Below are 21,138 nucleotides of genomic sequence, written 5' to 3' on the forward strand. Positions count from 1 at the left end.
ACTGCAGTTCAAGATCCGAGTAATCCTAATCAGCAGCTCCAATTTCTGGAAAAGCCCAAACAAAAGTTGGGTGGGGGAAATAAGCAAAATGAAGAAGTCATTAATGTTGCTAGTCCGAGTCACTTGGCCTGGCTGTGCTCCAACTCCTGTTTCTATCCTTTTACTAAAAACATTGCAAAATAAACATGAAGCTCTTTCGTACGTTCTTCCTCTAATAAGGTGAAAGGTATTGGATTGAAGATAAACACATAGGAACATGCAATCAGACAACTTTCCTCAGTCAGACCAGGAACCCGCAATAGAGTGTGTGAGAGACACAAATAATAATAATATGATGATGATTTAGGTTTATAAGTTTTCCCTTTTGTTTAAATTAGACTTTCTATTTGAATTATCATATTGGTTGTGCCTCTTCATGGGGGAGCACTTGTAGATTTGTTTTCCTGTTGATGATACAGGGGCAACCCAATGTCATCTTATCGGCCAACTAAAATAGGCATCCCTTTGGAGTCCACCTCATCGTGGAAAGTTTTTCCTTTTACCCATTTAGAGTCTCCAGTGCTGACAACCCTGGCTGGAGTTATAGCTCTCCGGCCTCTGTCAACAATGCTCTCTAACCAGCTTATTAAAAGGTGAGGTTCTCATTCTGATTCCCTCTCATTTTTGGGAGATGAAAATGCATTGTATTCATTCCTCCTTCTCAACAACAACAGCTTGCATTTATATAGCACCTTTAATGTAGTAAAACATCCCAAGGCACTTCACAGGAGCATTACCAAATAAAATTTGACACTGAGCCACATAAGGAGATATTAGAACAAGTGACCAAAAGCTTGGTCAAAGAGATAGATTTTAAGGATCATCTTAGAGGAGAGCGAGATGGAGAGGTTTGGGGAGCAAATTCCAGGCTCTACAGCAGTGTAGCTAAAATCAGAAAACTGACCCATGTAGGGAATCGCAAACTCAAACCAGAGTTCTACTACTGCATACGGACTCTGTTCATTCCTTCTCCGCAATAGTGCAGCTGAAATTGGAAAATTAACTCATGCGAACAAAACTCAGGTTCTACCGTTGCATGGAGCAATCCTTTGACGCTCCACAGTGCTGCCCAATCTCCAGAGCCTACTTGTTTTTTTTAAATCATTTTTTGTTACAACTGTTTGAGGGCTGTAAAGATAGATGTGATAGTGACTGTGACTCTGTTGAGGTCATCAGTAAACTGACTGCTTCTATGGAAGGGTCAGACCACGAGTGTACAGCAATACATAACTACAGTCTGCACAGTCAAAGATGAAGAGCCTGGAAGAGCAGCAAGAGTTCTACTCTGTTTAAAAAAATTCTTTTTCATGTATATATTGTTAACTGGTAAATCTTCAGTAGAATCGTACATTTCAACATAGAGTTATGGAGTGCAATATTAGACTGGTTAGAATGTGGTACTCGCTACCATATGGAGTGGTTGAGACAAATAGCATAGATGCATTTAAGGGAAAGCTAGATAAGTACATGAGGGAGAAGGATATGCTGACAGGGTTAGATGAAGTAGGGGGGAGGCTCTTGTGGAGCATAAGCACCAGCATAGGCCAATTGGACCAAATGGCCTGTTTCCATGTTGTAAATTCAATGTAATTCTCCTCTTTGGGACAGAGTTCCACTAGGATGTGACTTCAGCCCGTTCCTCCATATCCACCCCTACCCCGGCCAATTTCCTGTTGGGATTCCCGCCATCAAGAGGGAGTTTGCCAATGCAACCAAGGAAACTCCAGTGATGCTATTGCGGGGACATCGATGCAGTACCAAAAGAGATAACAAGGGACCTTAAATGGACAGAATGCCTCAAGGATCAGAATGAATGCTCCCACTGAACGTCTCGGCCAAGACCGAGGCATTCAGCAGGTAAGGATTTGGGGCCGACTGGAGGGAGAGGAGGCCACAACAAGACCATCTCACTCCATCGGGGGACCAGAGGCCTTTATCACCATTTCCCAGGGTCTAACACTATCTTCCATATGGCAGACCCAGGAGGTGGCAATAAGGCAGAAGGAAGGGAAATTCTCTCCCTAAGTATGAATGCAATTTTTGAAAGTCAGCAAAACTCATCACCACTCCAACACCATTCCTTATTTTATTTCTAAACCCTGATGATTCTAAGTGCAGCAACAAAAATGTTCAAATGTAGCCAATTAATGCATTTACACCAGAGGACATCTTCCTGATCTCAACACAGTGGTTGCAACAGCCAGGATTGTCCCTTCATAAAAAATTCCTTCATAAAAAATTCCTTCATAAAACAATGAGGAGTGTAGAAGAGCATGCCAGGAGCAGCACCAGGCGTACCTAAAAATGAGGTGCCAACCTGGTGAAGCTACAACTCAGGACTACATGCATGCTAAACAGCGGAAGCAACATGCTATAGACAGAGCTAAGCGATTCCACAACCAACGGATCAGATCAAAGCTCTGCAGTCCTGCCACATCCAGTCGTGAATGGTGGTGGACAATTAAACAACTAACGGGAGGAGGAGGCTCTGCAAACATCCCCATTCTCAATGATGGCGGAGTCCAGCACGTGAGTGCAAAAGACAAGGCTGAAGCGTTTGCAACCATCTTCAGCCAGAAGTGCCGAGTGGATAATCCATCTCAGCCTCCTCCCGATATCCCCACCATCACGGAAGCCAGTCTTCGGCCAATTCGATTCACTCCACGTGATATCAAGAAACGGCTGAGTGCACTGGATACAGCAAAGGCTATGGGCCCCGACAACATCCCAGCTGTAGTGCTGAAGACTTGTGCTACAGAACTAGCTGCGCCTCTAGCCAAGCTGTTCCAGTACAGCTACAACACTGGCATCCACCCGACAATGTGGAAAATTGCCCAGGTATGTCCTGTCCACAAAAAGCAGGACAAATCCAATCCGGCCAATTACCGCCCCATCAGTCTACTCTCAATCATCAGCAAAGTGATGGAAGGTGTCGTCGACAGTGCTATCAAGCGGCACTTACTCACCAATAACCTGCTCACCGATGCTCAGTTTGGGTTCCGCCAGGACCACTCGGCTCCAGACCTCATTACAGCCTTGGTCCAAACATGGACAAAAGAGCTGAATTCCAGAGGTGAGGTGAGAGTGACTGCCCTTGACATCAAGGCAGCATTTGACCGAGTGTGGCACCAAGGAGCCCTAGTAAAATTGAAGTCAATGGGAATCAGGGGGAAAACTCTCCAGTGGCTGGAGTCATACCTAGCACAAAGGAAGATGGTAGTGGTTGTTGGAGGCCAATCATCTCAGCCCCAGGGCATTGCTGCAGGAGTTCCTCAGGGCAGTGTCCTAGGCCCAACCATCTTCAGCTGCTTCGTCAATGACCTTCCCTCCATCATAGGGTCAGAAATGGGGATGTTCGCTGATGACTGCACAGTGTTCAGTTCCATTCGCAACCCGTCAGATAATGAAGCAGTCCGAGCCTGCATGCAGCAAGACCTGGACAACATCCAGGCTTGGGCTCATAAGTGGCAAGTAACATTCGCGCCAGATAAGTGCCAGGCAATGACCATCTCCAACAAGAGAGAGTCTAACCACCTCCCCTTGACATTCAACAGCATTACCATCGCCGAATCCCCCACCATCAACATCCTGGGGGTCACCATTGACCAGAAACTTAACTGGACCAGCCATATAAATACCGTGGCTACGAGAGCAGGTCAGAGGCTGGGTATTCTGCAGTGAGTGACTCACCTCCTGACGCCCCAAAGCCTTTCCACCATCTACAAGGCACAAGTCAGGAGTGTGATGGAATACTCTCCACTTGCCTGGATGAGTGCAGCTCCAACAACACTCAAGAAGCTCGACACCATCCAAGATAAAGCAGCCCGCTTGATTGGCACCCCATCCACCACCCTAAACATTCACTCCCTTCACCACCGGCGCACAGTGGCTGCAGTGTGCACCATCCACAGGATGCACTGCAGCAACTCGCCAAGGCTTCTTCGACAGCACCTCCCAAACCCGCGACCTCTACCACCTAGAAGGACAAGGGCAGCAGGCGCATGGGAACAACACCACCTGCACGTTCCGCTCCAAGTCACAGACCATCCCGACTTGGAAATATATCGCCGTTCCTTCATTGTTGCTGGGTCAAAATCCTGGAACTCCCTTCCTAACAGCACTGTGGGAGAACCGTCACCACCCGGACTGCAGCGGTTCAAGAAGGCGGCTCACCACCACCTTCTCGAGGGCAATTAGGGATGGGCAATAAATGCTGGCCTCGCCAGCGACGCCCACATCCCGTGAACGAATAAAAAAAAAAAATTTTTTTTTTAAAGCTTCATTTTAGCAGCTTATTTGCTAAATATAACTACTTAGGGTACAAACATTGGATAAGCAGAACTGTAACTACAATTTTCAGAAACAAAAATACCGTGGATGCTGGAAATCTGAAATAACAAGACAAAATTATGTAAATGCTCAGCAGGTCAGGCAGCATCCGTGGAGAGAGAAACTGAGTTAACGTTTCAGGTCAATGACGAAAGGGTCATCAACCTGAAACGTTAGCTCTGTTTCTCTCTCCACAGATGCTGCCTGACCTGCTGAGTATTTACAACGTTTTCTGCTTTTACTCTCAGAAACTGCCTTTATATAGTACCTTTAATGTAGAAAAACGTTCCAAACTTTTTTACAGAGATATAATTTTAAAAAAGGATGCCAAAAAAGGATATATTAGGAGGGGTGACAGAAAGCTAGGTCAAAGAGGTGGGTTTTAAGAGGAGAAGATGGATGAGGGGTGTGGAAAGGAAATTCCAGTGCGTGGGACCAAGACGGCTGAGGGCACAGCCATCAATGGTGGGATTAGGGAAGGGGGGATACACAAGATGCCAGAATCAGAGTAATGGAGTGTTCTGGAGGGGTGTGATAGCACTGGAGGAGGTTACGGAGAGAGGGAGGGCAAGGAGGATGTGAATTTTAAATTTGAGGTGTTGGGGGACCAGGAGCCAATATAGGTCAGCAAGGACAGGAGTGATGAGTGAACAGAACTTGGTGAGTGATAGGATACAGGCAGCAGAATTTTGAATGAGCTGACAACATTAGAATAATCAGGTTTGGAGGTGACAAAGCCATGGATGAGAGATATGAAGTCAGAAGCTCAGCTCAGGGTTGAGTAGGGTGCCGAGGTCATACACAGTCTGATTCAGCCTGGAAGATTGATGGAGTCAGTGACAAGGCTACGGAGTTTGTGGCAGATGCTGAAGGCAATGCTTTGGTCTTCCCAATAGTTGATCTGTGCCAATCATGTGGAATCTCCATCAGTGGTTACAGGGCACGAGCAGTAGAACTCTGGGACTGGGCACTGTCTGCCCTCTCACTCAGACAAAGCACCTCACACTAAAAAAAGCACTGGGGTGGATACGTGAGAGGCTATTTTCTGACCTAGTGCTGCTGGCAGGGAGGCTCACCCACTGGCTGTGCATATTGGGAATTTGGACATGCGTTGTATATGATTTTCCAACTATTAATTTAATGTTCGGGAAAACATGCGAAGTACACCCCCAAATGTCTGACCTGCTGCTGGCAGGAGAGGGTCTCTGCCTACAACACAAAGTTGGAAAATTACCTCATGATATAAAACCAAGGAAATGACTTAATAAAACTGGGACAGCACTACACCACTCTCCCGAGTCTAAACAGTAACTAATATCTCGCCTCACGTGTATCAGGGAGTAAGTTTGAGGCTGTAATCTAACTTCAGGTTTCAGAAGTTTATCCTCATTCCCGTACATTCATTATCCCAACTCTCATTTACACATGCACTGTATTTTTTTAACCCTGATAGCAGGAGTGGCATTAGAGTTGTGAATCCAGTGCAATTGGACAAGGCCCTGAGCCAGTCAGGGACATGGAGCTGGTCCAGTCCCTGTATCCGGCCGCTGCTGGCAGCATTGATCAGTTCAGGCAAGATGAGCTCTCGGCCTAACGCACTCCGTTTCTTTCCGACTGCTCTGTGTGGATCTTCTCCTATCATCGGCGACGTCAGGGGTGGAGCTGGGCTGTGCGACCTGAGCAAATCAGGGGCCCCAAGTGGATCCAGTCCTCAGACCAAACCTATGCATTGGGCCCCCTTTGAAGCAAACGCCGCCTCTGCCTGTTTGCTCCCTTTGATGTTCCACAAACAAACTGACCCACTTTAATAAGAACATAAGAAATAGGAGCAGGAGTAGGCCATATGACCCCACGAGCCTGCTCTGCCATTCAATAAGATCATGGCTGATCTTCTACCTCAACTCCACTTTCCCACCCCATATCCCTTGATTCCCCTAGTGTCCAAACATCAGTGAATCTCAATCTTGAATAAACTCAACGTCTGAGCATCCACAGCCCTCAGGGGTAGAGAATTCCAAAGATTCACAACTCTCTGAGTGAACAAATTTTTCCTCATCTCGGTCCTAAATGGCCTGACCCCCTATCTTGAGAATATGACCCCTAGTTCTAGACTCTCCAGTCTCTCCGCATCTACCCTGTCAAGCCCTCCAAGAATTTTATATGTTTCAATGAGATCACCTCTCATTCTTCTAAACTCCAGGGAGTATAGGCCCATTTTACTCAATCTCTCCTCATAGGACAAACCTCTCATCCCAGGAATCAATCTAGTGAACCTTCGTTGCACTCCCTCTAAGGCAAGTACATCCTTCCTTAGGTAAGGAAATCAAAACTTTACACAGTACTCCAGGTGTGGTCTCACCAGAGGCCTATATAATTGCAGCAAGACTTCCTTACTCTTGTATTCCAACCCCCTTGCAATAAAGGCTAACATACCATTTGCCTTCCTAATTGCTTGCTGTACCTGCATGTTAACTTTCTGTGATTCATGTACAAGGACACCTAAATCCCTCTGAATACCAATATTTCTTAGTCTCTCACCTTCTAAAAAATGTTCTGCTTTTCTATTCTTCCTACTAAAGTGGATAATTTCACATTTCCCCACATTATACTCCATCTGCCGCCTTCTTGCCCGCTCACTTAACCTGTCTATATCCCTTTGCATCCTCTTTGTGTCCTCCTCACAGCTTACCTTCCCACCTAACTTTGTATCATCAGCAAATTTGGATACATTACACTCGGTCCCCTTATCTAAGTCATTGATATATATTGTAAACAGCAGAGGCCCAAGCACTGATCCTTGCGGCACCCCACTAGTTACAGTCTGCCAACCCGAAAATGACCCGTTTATTCCTACTCTCTGTTTTCTGTCCATTAACCAATCCTCAATCCATGCTAATATATTACCCCCAATCCTATGAGCCTTAATCTTGTGTAGCACCTCATCAAATGACTTTTGAAAATCCAAATATACTACATCCACTGGTTTCCCCTTATCTACCCTGCTAGTTACACCATCAAAATACTCCAATAGATTTGTCAAACACAATTTCCCTTTCATAAAATTGTGATGACTCTGCCTAATCATATTATGATTTTCTAAGTGCCCTGTTACTAAGTCCTTAACAATAGATTCTAGCATTTTCCCAACTACTGATGTTAGGCTAACAGGCCTATAGTTCCCTGTTTTCTCTCTCCCTCCTTTCTTGAATAGCGGGGTTACATTTGCTACCTTCATATCCACTGGGACTGTTCTAGGATCTAGGGAATTCTGGAAGATCAAAATCAATGCACCCACTATCTCTGCAGCACCTCTTTTAAAACCGTAGGATGTAGGCCATCAGGGGATTTGTCGACTTTAAGTCCCATTAATTTCTCCAGTACTTTTTCTTTATTAATCTTAATTACCTAAAGTTCTTCACTCTCATTACACTCTTGGTTCCCCGTTATTTCCAATATGTTTTTTGTGTCTTCTACTGTGAAGACAGATATAAAATATTTGTTTAACGTCTCTGCCATTTCCTGATTCCCCGTTATAATTTCTCCTGTCTCAGCCTCTGAGGGACCCACATTTACTTTCACTAATCTCTTCCTTTTTACATACTTGTAGAAGCTCTTACAATTTGTTTTTATATTTCTTGCTAGTTTACTCTCATATTCAATTTACTCCCTCTTTATCAATTCTTTGACTATGTGGGATGGAATGGAATGGGATTGGAAATGGACAGATTCTTCTTACCTTCTTAATAGTGAATCTTATTCATTAACAATGGAGACCACCATTCATATATCCAATTTCTTGGTTCATCCAAGAGGTAAGGCTACCTCTTTGACCAAGTTTTTGGTCACCTTGTATCTCCTTCTTTGGGTTGGTGTCAATTTTCGTCTGATAATGCTCCTGTGAGCCGCTTTGGGACATTTTACTACATTAAAGGTCCTATATAAATGCAAGTTGTTGTTGTTGCTGATGGTCAGGGCGTGGATCTCTACATGTCAGCACCTACTGAAATTGTGCTTCTGCAGCCTGGGACTGACCGCACCTAAGTTTTTGTTCCATCGAGATAGAAGGACTCACACTAGATAATAACTCCATCTGGAAACCCGGATGAAAGTCCGTGAAACTCACTCATTGAGATGAACAGAATTAGAGTGGTAGCCAAAGCTGGGATTCAAACCCGGCCCTTTGAATAGCAGTTCAGTGCTTTATTGAATGTAAGGCAGTACGAACAGGTAAAATGCCCATCTAACTCACCCTACTTTGTTTTTTATTCGTTCATGGGATGTGGGCGTCACTGGCAAGGCCAGCATTTATTGCCCATCCCTAATTGCCCTTGAGAAGGTGGTGGTGAGCTGCCTTCTTGAACCGCTGCAGTCCGTGTGGTGAAGGTTCTCCCACAGTGCTGTTAGATAGGGAGTTCCAGGATTTTGACCCAGCGACGATGAAGGAACGGCGATATATTTCCAAGTCGGGATGGTCTGTGACTTGGAGGGGAACGTGCAGGTGGTGTTGTTCCCATATGCCTTATGCCCTTGTCCTTCTAGGTGGTAGAGGTGCGGGTTTGGGAGGTGCTGTTGAAGAAACCTTGGCGAGTTGCTGCAGTGCATCCTGTGGATGGTACACACTGCAGCCACTGTGCGCCGGTGGTGAAGGGAGTGAATGTTTAGGGTGGTGGATGGGGTGCCAATCAAGTGGGCTGCTTTGTCCTGGATGGTGTCGAGCTTCTTGAGTGTTGTTGGAGCTGCACTCATCCAGGCAAGTGGAGAGTATTCCAACACACTCCTGACTTGTGCCTTGTAGATGGTGGAAAGGCTTTAGGGGGTCAGGAGATGAGTCACTCGCTGCAGAACACCTAGCCTCTGACCTGCTCTTGTAGCCACAGTATTTATATGGCTGGTCCAGTTAAGTTTCTGGTCAATGGTGACCCTCAGGATGTTGATGGTGGGGGATTCGGTTATGCCATTGAATGTCAAAGGGAGGTGGTTGGACTCTATTGCTGCTGGAATTATTGGACCACCTAGAATCTTATTATGGTTATAATGAACATTATATGCTGTACTAGGGACAAGGTACATTGAAGTCCTTTGATGGTCATTCGGTCCCCTATTACAGAATTTTGATTTTGTCTTGAACATTTTTTAAAACCAATCTATTACCGTAAATTGCCATGGATAGAATAGTAGTGTCAGTATCAGTATCAAAACACACAAATCGTACATGGCATGACCCCCCACACAGTCCAGCCCAGTTCAAACAAACCAAAGTGAAGGAGCAAAGCTTGTCCTTCTGTATGTACACTGGCTCACGTGATCCCATCCTAATGTATTTAAATGATTTCTAAATAGCTAAACTCCTACATAAACGGTAGTTAAGGCCTGATAACACTGAATTAGAAAATTTGATTTTCAATCTGTTGATAAAAAAACAAAATTCATGTGACAATACAATACAATATCTTAGGATATGTTTACACCACTGACACAAAGCCTTTTTTTCGGCTTCACACTGCTGCTAAACTTGGCTGTGTAAATTGGTTGTTAAGTCCCAAACTGATTCCAAAGCAAAGCTTTAGGGTCAGGTGTTGATTCTGGATTCAGGCCTCATTTACGCTATAACTGCAGACCGTCACGCTGACACTACAGTTCTAGTCTACATACATCCTACGTTGGTAGCAAAAAATCATTTCTGAAAACAGTCTGACTTGCCCAGCAGTACCATGACACTTAGGATTTTTTTTCTCTCAAAAAGTACTCTCCAAGTAGTTCAAAACCATAATTCATTACATGGTTGTAGACATATCGCAGCCCAGCACCATCCTGTCCATTGAATGTGCCGTCATTGAAACAAATTGCATAATGTCACAACTTTTGGGAAATTACAACGCCTCAGTCAAATGTCATGATATCTTGTTGTTCGTGATACTGCACATTTATGTCCCAACCAAAAAGTATAAAATTAGGAACTCTTCCACATAAAATTACTAACAGATGATTTCTGATGCCATAAGACATAATAATATTGTAATGATTACAATACTGTGTCATCCCCAAACCGCTTGAGGTCCTATTGATATGAGTTCTGTGGGATTTCACCATTGTGAGGTTACACTTCACAAAAATAGTGACCAACCACTTATTGCAAAGACATTTTTACATCGCAATGAAAACCGACTGTATAAGCCTTAGATACAGTGTGTTTTTTGCCTTCACTACAGCAAGTTTCTGATTCTAGATTTATCAATGAAATTGTTCTCCAACTCATAACACAAATACAGTGGCTAAATAAAGAAAAATGGATCCTACCTTGAGCCTGTGCTGCAGAACTGTGGGAATATCCAAGGGATAAAAGGGCTGTCTCGATTAGCTGATTGAACAGCACGTCTTTACGGATCAACACAAATTCGGCATGCTCTTCTTTCCCTTCGCATTCTACAGGATTGTCTGACTGCTCCACCACACAAAACACTGGCAGGGTTGATCCTGAATTGGGGTGGGGGGGGGGGGGGTGGGGGGGAGAAACAAAATCCAAATAATACACGGGCTTTTGTTTCGAGAACAGTCAGATCTGATCACAGCCCAATCACTCGTAATGCTGTTTGACAGGATGTAGATTTTGGTCGTTGACTTGTTTATTAATACTAGCAGTACACCATTGGTTTTGGTAAACAGACCACATTTCAGAACTCAGAGACTGTCTTTATTGTATACCTCAGCTCTATGCACTACTGCCACTGTCCTTTTCCCTGCCCGTGACAAGTTCTAAAAGTCACTGGGGAGACTGCTTTAACGACATTCTAGTTTTTATACGACCAAAAAATACTTCTGCTTAATTTCCTTTGAAACTTTGAAAATATACACGACAAACACATTAGATGCATGCGATCTCAGAATGGATCTGTATTTGCAAAGTACTCTGAGCAAACAGAAAATATTCACTGTGAGATTCAGCTGCAAAAAAATCCTGTTACACTTCCCAAAGGTTTAAACAGGAGGAATTAACATTCTTCTAGAAGGAAGTGATCAGGTTTTTGGTCGTGCTAAAGAATTTGTATCCCTTTTAGGACCTCTTTTTTTAAAAAATCAAATAATTGCAAAATATTCTTGTTCAATTTGATTTTATTCCTGTTTCTTGATTTTTTAAACTTTTTTGTTTGAACAGTAGATTTGGATGGGGTAGCCATTGGCTTGGAGCAGTTATTGAGTTTAGTGGTACAAGAAGCTGAATCAACTAGTTAAAGCTATAGTAACCTGGGTTACCAACAGTATCCCTACCAATGTTAATTCAGCTCTCTCACAGTGTCAGGCACATTAAACTTATATTCACAAATTCCTTCAAGGTTACTCACTATTCGGAATACAATATTCAAGAAATTACCAAACAGACAAAAACTAAAGGAAAAATGAATTCTAAAGTCGATCATAGTTCTTCGTAAATCTGATTTTTAAGGGGGCCCTGCTGGTTATACTGGTCTCTGAATACCGACTCAATTAAGATGCCAGATACAAAAAACAAATAGGGGCAATCAGACTAGAAGGCAACAGGTGATCCTAGTCAGGCCAGTCTGCACTGATCCTGGTCAGGCCAGTCTGTACTGATCCTGGTCAGGCTATTCTGTACTATCTTCAACGAATACATTATTAAGCAAATGTGATCAGCAGAAGGCAAGAATATTCAATACTGAAAACTCACTGGTAAAATTATAGAACGTACTCAGCCCAATAACCATGTTTGGCTATACTTTTCCATCTAATAATTTACCTTAGCAAATAAATTTACAAAGAGAATTTAACAGCCCCATTCTATAAATTGCAGTCTTGATTCAGATACAAAATACAATCAGATGCCACAATCGGAGGGTGAATGTGCTAGAAGGATATGAACTTCAATGGGCCAAAAGACCTTATCTCATTCTTTATTTTTGAAATATTCTCATGAGGCACTGGAGGAGGAGGAGGGGCCAACCATTGCCAGTTGGAAGATGATAAATGCCTTCTGTAGGTAGGCCCCACTATAAGCTTTATCAAAATATGCTTATAAATATAAACTTATATTTAAACCATACTATCCTGTGGCCTTACAGTTTGCAAACCTGAAATCCGGATTACAATGATGAAAGATTGTTAAACCACCAGCCTTGATAGTTTAACATATTTTACACTTTGTTCCATATTATAACATAATTTGGCCTATGTATGTAGCACAATGCTGTTGTGACAAATGGGGTTTGATTACTGAGTCTCTGTCTTACATGCACTTTGTTCCTCATGGATATTTATGACTTATTTTGCAAGTTCTCTTAATTTTTTATATCCATAACACTTTACAATGCAACAAACCACTTGCATATTCTCTCAACAAGTGCAACAACAATCAGTATCGCATATCCACAGCACCAACACTGTGGAGTTGTGTACAATACAGTATAGATATGTTCACTCCAAGTTTCTCAGTTCAAAAATCTTAATAGTGTAGTGTCATCATACACAACAGCTTCTTTATCCAATAGTCCTTATTAACCTAGACACCTTGCCTTCAGCCAGTGTGTTTTGATTACCAAGTAGTTACTTGGAGATTAATTTTCTTTCCTGCAATTTATTTCATTCTTTAAAAATTTATATGGAGGTTATTTGCCAATCTTTTCATTTTTTAACTGGAGTAATGTTAATTAGATTATCAAGATTGTAATTGCTCTGAAAATCTATGACCTGAACCTATCACTGTCCTGGGATCAAATCAACACCTCATTTGTTCAGACTCTTGACAGAGATTATAGTTAAATCAAGAATACCACACACTGTGAGGGCAGACATCTAAATACCTCAAAACAAAATACCGTCCTGGAGTATCAAGGGCACATTGATAAATGAAGGAACTGTTAACAAATAAAACACCTTAATAACAACCTCATCCAAATGGGAGATTAATTATTTCCTTGGTCATATTCACAAAAGAACAATATTATACTAGCAATCACAATATATTGGACATCTTTTAAGATCACACGGTTCTTCTTTGCAGAGATTACAATACTACAAAAACCGCCTTTGTCCTACTTGGGAACAATTACAACATTTTGAGTTTTACTTAACATGGTATCAATTATTCAGTGAACAGGATTGACGTTAAAACTAATATTAACCTTTCATTTAGCAGGTGACTTATTTTGTGTTCTCGGTCTGGTTTTACAAAGTAAATGTAACTATTAATGGTTAAAATGACTGCTTTTAAAATCCTGGTTTTCAACGCTTCCTAAATATAGAAAGTAAAATCCCCGTTGACCTCCCCGTTTCCTATAAAGACTCTTACACCCAAAAAATAGGCAAATAATTTCCACACTCACGTTCAGCGATTACATATGAGTATAGTAGAAACGGATTGGACATTTTACACGGTATACAGCAGTCAGGAGCAGCGTGGAGTGGGGAGAGGGTATGTACTGTTTCTATAGCTCATTTCCAACTCATTTCCTTGAGCTCATTAAGGACGGTGTGATGTTTTAAAGAACTGCTTGTACACGATAATGTGATTTAAAGGATACCGACCAAAGAAGAACTAGCAAACAACCTTGGATAACAAGATATTAACATCACAATTCCTAAATATTGCAACTAATATCGGCATTAGGTAAATCTCCTTAATTAACCAGCAGACTTCAATCACGGAATCGAACTGCGTATTGTTTTCTGCTTTTGAACTGGCCACTGAGGACAGTTCCATACTTTGGGAGTTTATGTAATCTTGGTGTGCATGTCACTTTTTCCGTGCAAATACCTACAGATCATCACCCCCACCGCCCTTAAAATACTAAAGTTCCCTTTCAAGTTGTGCACTTGGACCCTCTCTCAACGTGAGGACTGGTTCTAAACGGCCTGCGAATCACTTCTGGTAAGTTAAAACCCTGCAAGAAGACGAAACTAAACAGCTAGGACATGAACCTGTCGGCGGCAGCGTGAAAACCACTGAAGTGGCAAAGAGCCCATTAAGTTTCCCCTCCGGGGAAAGCCTTGCGTTTTCTACTGAATGGTGACAAGGGGGCTGATAGGTGCTGCTCAAGCTGGGCAGGGCATCAATGAGCTGGAAATCGGCCGAGCTTCTTCCTGTAATCCTACACCAAGCACACAGAAAGTTTAATCAACATGAACCCTGACATCCAGTGTGAATGTGGCCCTGCTGTCAGTTCGCAGACTGCTGGATCGTACCTCCCAGTGCCTTGACTGGGGAGCCATTGGATCTCCCTCTGCCTCCGTCTGTCGGGCTACCATTCGGCTCCAGCCTGGCCTTCTTACCGGGAGGTGGACCTTGCGCGTCGGGGCTACTGCTCTTTCTTTCTGGGCTGTCCCGGGGGTAGGGACAGGGACTCGCACTTCTCATTTCCATTTTCCGCCACCAGTTTCTGAGTGCTCCCGAATGCAAATCACCGTGGAAAGTGCATAGACCTATAAAGACAAACGGAAGAATAGAATATGTGTCAAGTCTGTTATGATCACAGTGCACGAACTTGCTCGACCTCAAAAAGCAAATATCTCCGGATGCATTTCGACAGATCACACGGACAGATATATACGCGATGTCCCTTATTAAAGTGTAACTTTCAAATAAAGTCGATTTGATACTTATGAAAAACAGTTGTAGTAAAGTGGAGCCTGAATTAAAGGTGCTCTCTCTCTCACACACACACACAGACACACATAAACATACCTATGTTCACTCTTCCGACCCAATACTGTTCTTAAAAACTAAGATTTTAGAAAAACTGCAGCTAATAATTTCAGGCTACTGTAAATGTGACCTTGAAAGTTAAGAGATTTTTTTCAACTTAAACAAACGTTAAATCCTTTTAATGGGCTGCGGTAAACGAAAATTATTGCATCAAAATGCATTATATAAACGCTTTCGCTTAAACGAACTTGTCACTTTATAATGCTTCAAACAGCTGTTTGACATTTTTAACTCTTGACAAGAGCACTTTTTTTTCTGCAATACTTTGGGGAATACCGCCGTTTAAATGCATCAAAACGTATTAATACCACGCTCGGAAAGATTAAAGTGATTTAATATGACCCGTAACCATATCTAATGTTTCTGTCACTATCTTCCTTGGTTTAAATCCAACTTTCAACAACTGCTCCTCTTTTTGTTTTAGGTAGCTCGTTCGCTAGAGACGAGGCCGTCTCTTTCTCCCCTGCAGTTTGAAAAGAATTTCTCCCCACTGTGTCCCTGTGACTTACTATCTAGGATGTGCCTGTAAGCTGGATGTGCTGAAGTATGACTCTGTCCATGTGTGAGAAGCAGGGGATCCAGGTCTGGAAGTTTAGCAGGCTGGATCTGTAGTCACCGACTCAGATCCTCTCTGTATCTCCCGCTGTGGTGATGACGGCTCCTGTCCGATCTCGCAGAGAGGGGGGGTTGGTTGGTTGGTGGATGGAGGAGGAGGAGGAGGAGGGGGGGATAGGGCGAAAGAAAGTGGAACTCACATACACTCCACTCCTGAGGCTTTTCCTTCAAGCGGTCACTCCTGGTCACAAATTAATAATAATACAAAAAAAAACAATAAAAAGAAACAATTTTAAAGCAATCCCTTCGAAGATTCTATATATATTTTTTAAAACTTTCAGGGGAGCTGTCGATCCAATGCAGAAGGAGGGGGAGGATAGCCCGTGTCACTTTGATCATATCTCTCCACGATCGAAACGTTGGGACTGACAGCGACAGAATGAGAGAGAAATTATTAGTTGCGTTGACTCATCAGCACTCCTCGGGGTTGTCCTCCTTTCTTCATATCACTGCTCGCTTCCGTTCCTGGTCCGGGAGAGACTTTCTGTTTTACATTCAAAGGTAAAAGTGATCGAGCCCCCCAAGGTGAAGGAGGGAGGGAGAGAGGGAGGGGGCAGTAGAGTCTTGCTGCTGCTGCCGGTCGCTCGGACGGCGGGGCTCAGTTTGATTAAAGAAATAAGACGGGAGAAAATCCCCCCCCCCCCCGCTTCTCGTCCTTGGCGCGCAAGAATTTTTAATCAGCTTGATTACTGTAAGACGGTTCGCATTTATTACAGATAATAACACCACATGATCAGATCATTAGATGGCTGACTGAGCCCTCTGAATAGATGCACGCAATACAGCAAACATTACACACACATGCAAACATACACAGATGCAGATACACATATGCACACACATGCAAACATACACATATTGAGATACACATGTGCAGTTACACAGACAGAAATCCACATATGTAGCCATTCAGACCCATAGAGATACATATAGATACAGGCGCGCACACTCCTTTCAAACCAAACGTACTATACTCCAATTATATATATATATATATAAACACACACACAGAAGTTCCTGTAAAAGGGAAATGCGTTTATCACATACAGTTTCTCCCCCAGGCGTTAATGGACAATCAAAAGCTTAGTACTGCTCTGCTTTTTATTTTTCAAAGAGGCGTTGTATAAATAAAACAAGTGCACTGTCATGTAAAATTAGTTAATAATAAACTGTATTCTTGATAGACAGATGCTTTAGGCTTTTAATAATTTATGAGAGCGAACGTAAATTTGTCTAGGAGCTTGTGTTGAATATTTAATAAAGTCAACAATTCTTTTTCTCTTCCCCTCTCTCTTTCCGTTTCTTTTGTCTATTAAACCCGAATATCTGGAAATGTCAATAAGCCACTGTATATATTGAAGGGCTTTAGACAGGATAAGGAGCGCACCGGGAGTTTCTGGGCTTTGCAAGCCGTCGGAGAAGCTCCGTTGCCGGGAAAGTGGGAGTGAAGGGACCCTTATTATTTCGCTCTCGCTTTATCGCTCTGTTCCCAAATTTGACACCATCCAGCTAGTCATCTGCTCCTAAACCCAATGCAGAAGAACCTCCGGCGAAAGAAAAAAAATCTTAAAATCTTTGCTTTGCTGAACCTTTATTTACCAGCGTCCCTGCATCACAAATTGTGCAATTTGGGACTGGACACGACGCTTGCACACTTGCTATGACCAAATAACAGAAACTAGAAACTTGCTGGCATTATTTTGTTGCTCGCTTGTGCTGGTGACTCAGTCAAGGAGAGCTCTCTGTTTAAGGTGGCTGGTTACCGTATGAAATGAACTTCCTCCATTTCGGGAAGCAAAGTGCATAATAAAACCGACTAAAATCCGTGTTAAAAAAGTACATGGCTGCGATTTCTGATTTCCACCTATTTAACCCTTTATTTGAATACAAACACAAAGTGCTGTTTTGGACTTAAAGAGTTAAATGAAACCATCTATCTTTAAAATTAACCACGGATTTAAAGCTTGATTCTCTCCAGACAGATTTCAAAGATTTTAGATGCCAAAGAAAAATCAATACAGTTATTTTAACTCAGTCTCTGAACCCACAAGCCAGATTCTCTGCCTCCCTGAACAGTAACATGCACCCAGCTACAACACTGGGATACTCAAGCATCCAGCTTCATTCTTTTGCACCACCATGACTCTGAATACGGAAAGAAACCCGACAAAATGTGTTATCTATTAACTTTGGTTCATCTCCAAACAGTAATTCGAATACTGCAGCTGCATTTATTTAATGATACAAAGTGTCTTTTAAGAGATTGCAACATTATATTTTTTTCCCTGTAGCAAAATTAAAGATTTTTGTAAGTCCGTTGTTATTTTATATTTGAGACTGCTCCGTTGCATTTTTTTTAACAATTAAAGGATTGATAATAATGCTTCCTCCCCTGCTCAGCCTATGAATACAAATCCTCCTTAAATTCAGGTGGGAGAGCTGCCCGTACGGTGGCGCCACTGTGCCACACATTAGCAGCACAGCGTAACCGGATCGCACAACTCGAAATTCCTGCTTGCTCTGGCCTGCCCCGGCCACCCATTCACATGTCAATCGCCCTCATCACCTCGAAAATAAAATAAAGTAGAGCCAATCGGGATTTGGAAGAGAAAAAAACACGAAGCAGAAAGAGCAAACATTACCTTTCGGGAGAGACGAATCTGCTGGAACAAACGCAGGGCGAGGAAGAGGAATAAAACTTGGGAGCAACCAGGGATCTTCCAAAATAAATGTCAAACAGTCTTGGAGAGTTGTGCGAAGTGACCCGGCCGCAGACGCTGAAGAGTCAGTGAGTAAAGCCCTCAGAAACCACAAATCAATAGGCTGATAATATCTATCGCCAGAATGATAAGCGTGTTTGCGTTCAATACGGTCTCGGTCGATATTCATTGCATTATAATTGGTTTTTTTTTATAGATCTACAGTTTAATGCCCATCGGATCGCATCTGCCGACACATTGGGTGGATATTGAGTAGTTTCCAATTGAAGCTCGCAGTGATTTGCATTTCCCCTACACAATCTTTCCTTATATAAAGCGGCGGTGGAAAACCGAGTGTTTATCTCCAGTGTGGTATCATTTATTAACTATTTAATGCATAAAATATGACGGCTGACTTCATGGTGCGACAATTAATTACAGAAGTTTTTTTTTAAATGGCGGAAGTTTGACGATCCACAAAAATAGTCCCTGAAATTGACAAGCCCGCAGATGTAACTGATTGTAATAGAATGTTGGATCATTTTACATCAAGCCCATGGCAGCCTCACCCCTCCCAGCCCGACAAATACGGCCGGTTCTTCCTGTAACTCGGTTGTGTTAAGTAAGATAAAGTGAGCAGTTCTCCTATTTATTCGCCACTGTCTGAAACAAATAAGGCAAAAAAAAAAGGAATTTGTCTCGATTGTGTCTTTTCTCTCTCCCCCCCCCCCCCCCTCCCCATTTTGTTTCAAACACAAACAATCAAGTCTTTCAGAAATTAATCTGTTCCAACCCACGATCAAATCGGAAGGGACGATTGTGTAAATAAAATATATTTATTCCACATGTAAGACTGTCACGAATGAAGATGCAGTTCACTGAATTAGGGAAAGACGCTCGGGAGATCGTTAGGATTATTCCTTTGATATCTTACATTTAACTATCATTCACTGGCGATTTTGAAGCCACGCGAATGCGGCGCTTCAGAGTGGACTGTATTTTTTTTAAGACAGCATGACTACAGCATTCTCTGACAGACCCAGTGAGATACCAGTTTTGAAACCAGATTGTTTCATAGGAGAGAAACAACCAGAAAAAAATAAGACAAGGATCAGAACTGCACGGCTTTCTTTTAGAAGTTTTAAAGGTCGCTCGAAGTGACAGATTGCTCACTCTCAGACCCTGCACAGGCCAGAGTCTGCAACAGATTAAAGGACACCCGTCGCCTCGTGTTTTTTGTATCATATACTCGTGATTTTTCTCTTAGAAAATTAAATGTTTTGATTGTAATCATTCAAATTATACTTCGAATTTATGAAACTGACCATAACATAAATCTATAGTTGGATAGAAAATGCTGCAGTTTTCAATATATATATACTTAATAATCCTTAAGCGTACCACTACAGATCCACAAACTTTCACCAAAAACGTCAGTGAAAGGAAACATCCCCATTGCTATTCATTTTCAAAAGAATAAAAATCTGTTTTATGCATGGCTTTGCACATTGGCAGTGACAAGATCTCGCTGAAGCTAGGTGATATTACCGCCTTGTCCAAGTAATAGAGAAAACATTGTTTTAACCGGGAATGTGGGATTGTGTTTTGTAACATGGCTTTAGCGCAAAAAAGATGCAGTATTTTCTTCAAGGACAACTTGTCAGTTTCAGGTCGATTTCATAAATTCAAAATGAAATGATCTGTGTGTGTGTGCCCAGGATTACTGCGGAGAGGAGATGCGAGCAGTGAACATTGTCACAACTGAAATGTAGGTTACCTTTTCCGGGGAGAGAGCACGTAACAAGGGTTTACAATCCCCAAATAATTGAAAATTGCACTTTTATGGAGTTGTATCTCGATAGGCCTATGAAAAATGGCCGCATGGTTTCTTTTTTAAAGTTGTAGTCAATATTTAGAATCTCTTCCCGTTTCTGTTTCGTTTCATCGCACACATGATACTAGATGTATTTGATGTTAAGTATATGTTATTATTCATTTATCGTTGAAATTTTAACAATAAAAGCTTGAAGAATGACTATGGATGTGATTTTGTGTTTGTGAAGTTCAGGTTTTGTTAAGTTTTTTTTTTGTCTGTGAGATTTGAGATCAAACTGGTAAAAGGAAAGCAGCCGGGACATCAAACTGGAAGACTTTTGCTATTTTTTTTCTTTGTGGGATACCCACGGGGAAATTCGCTGCCCCGAACGGAGCCATTAATAGCCATGAAAACGGCCATTTCGTGCAAAACCTGGTTGTGCGATTCACTATAAATCAGCTCTCAATGTGTTTCTGTTCTCTATTCCTTGCCACAACGAGGGTTCGAAGCACAGCACGAGTTCTGTTATTTTAGTTGTTATTAAGTGTATGGCTATCCGCAATAGTGTCCACATAATAATACAAAAGGGGGAAATCGAAACTTGTTTTGCTTCCAATAAAAAGCAGGCTGTTCTGAATATAGAGGTATAAGGTATTAGACGCGTATGTCATATATGTATACACCTTTGTACGTGCGTATGTCTGCTTAAATACATGTAAGTATATATGTATACATATGTGCATGGATACGTATATACATGTGCTATGCATAAATTTACCTATGTGTGTATTCATATGTGTATGCACGTGAATACGAGCCACGCTAATAAGACTCTAAAATCTTTACCCCTGCTTTATATCAGAAGTCTATACTCCGACATTAATTTTAAAATTGCAAGTCGCTTCTATAGCATCCGATTTTAGCTG

General features: G+C 42.2%; 1 protein-coding gene and 1 long non-coding RNA gene across 7 annotated transcripts in view; one reads left to right on the forward strand and one right to left on the reverse strand.

The window, feature by feature from the left end:
* Positions 1-18,795, reverse strand: part of satb2 (SATB homeobox 2) — a 141,198-nt gene extending 122,403 nt beyond the window's left edge. For 3 of the 6 annotated variants that reach the window (XM_067987803.1, XM_067987801.1, XM_067987800.1), the window contains exons 1-3: positions 18,340-18,792; positions 14,563-14,799; positions 10,666-10,842 (exon numbers count right to left, since the gene is read on the reverse strand). In XM_067987803.1, the coding sequence (XP_067843904.1) occupies positions 10,666-10,842; positions 14,563-14,799; positions 18,340-18,586 (661 nt within the window). In that variant the 5' untranslated portion in view covers positions 18,587-18,792. Of the gene's footprint in view, positions 1-10,665; positions 10,843-14,562; positions 14,800-15,591; positions 16,306-18,339 lie in introns of those variants that run through there. The other 3 variants (XM_067987802.1, XM_067987804.1, XM_067987805.1) reach the window with 3 other exon arrangements.
* Positions 18,174-20,431, forward strand: LOC137323828 (uncharacterized). Its single transcript, XR_010963453.1, has 2 exons — positions 18,174-18,485; positions 18,614-20,431. It is a non-coding gene; the product is annotated as an uncharacterized lncRNA (long non-coding RNA).
* The last annotated feature ends 707 nt before the right edge of the window (positions 20,432-21,138 follow it).

This window comes from Heptranchias perlo, chromosome 7 (assembly GCF_035084215.1).
Source record: "Heptranchias perlo isolate sHepPer1 chromosome 7, sHepPer1.hap1, whole genome shotgun sequence".
NCBI lineage: Eukaryota > Metazoa > Chordata > Chondrichthyes > Hexanchiformes > Hexanchidae > Heptranchias > Heptranchias perlo.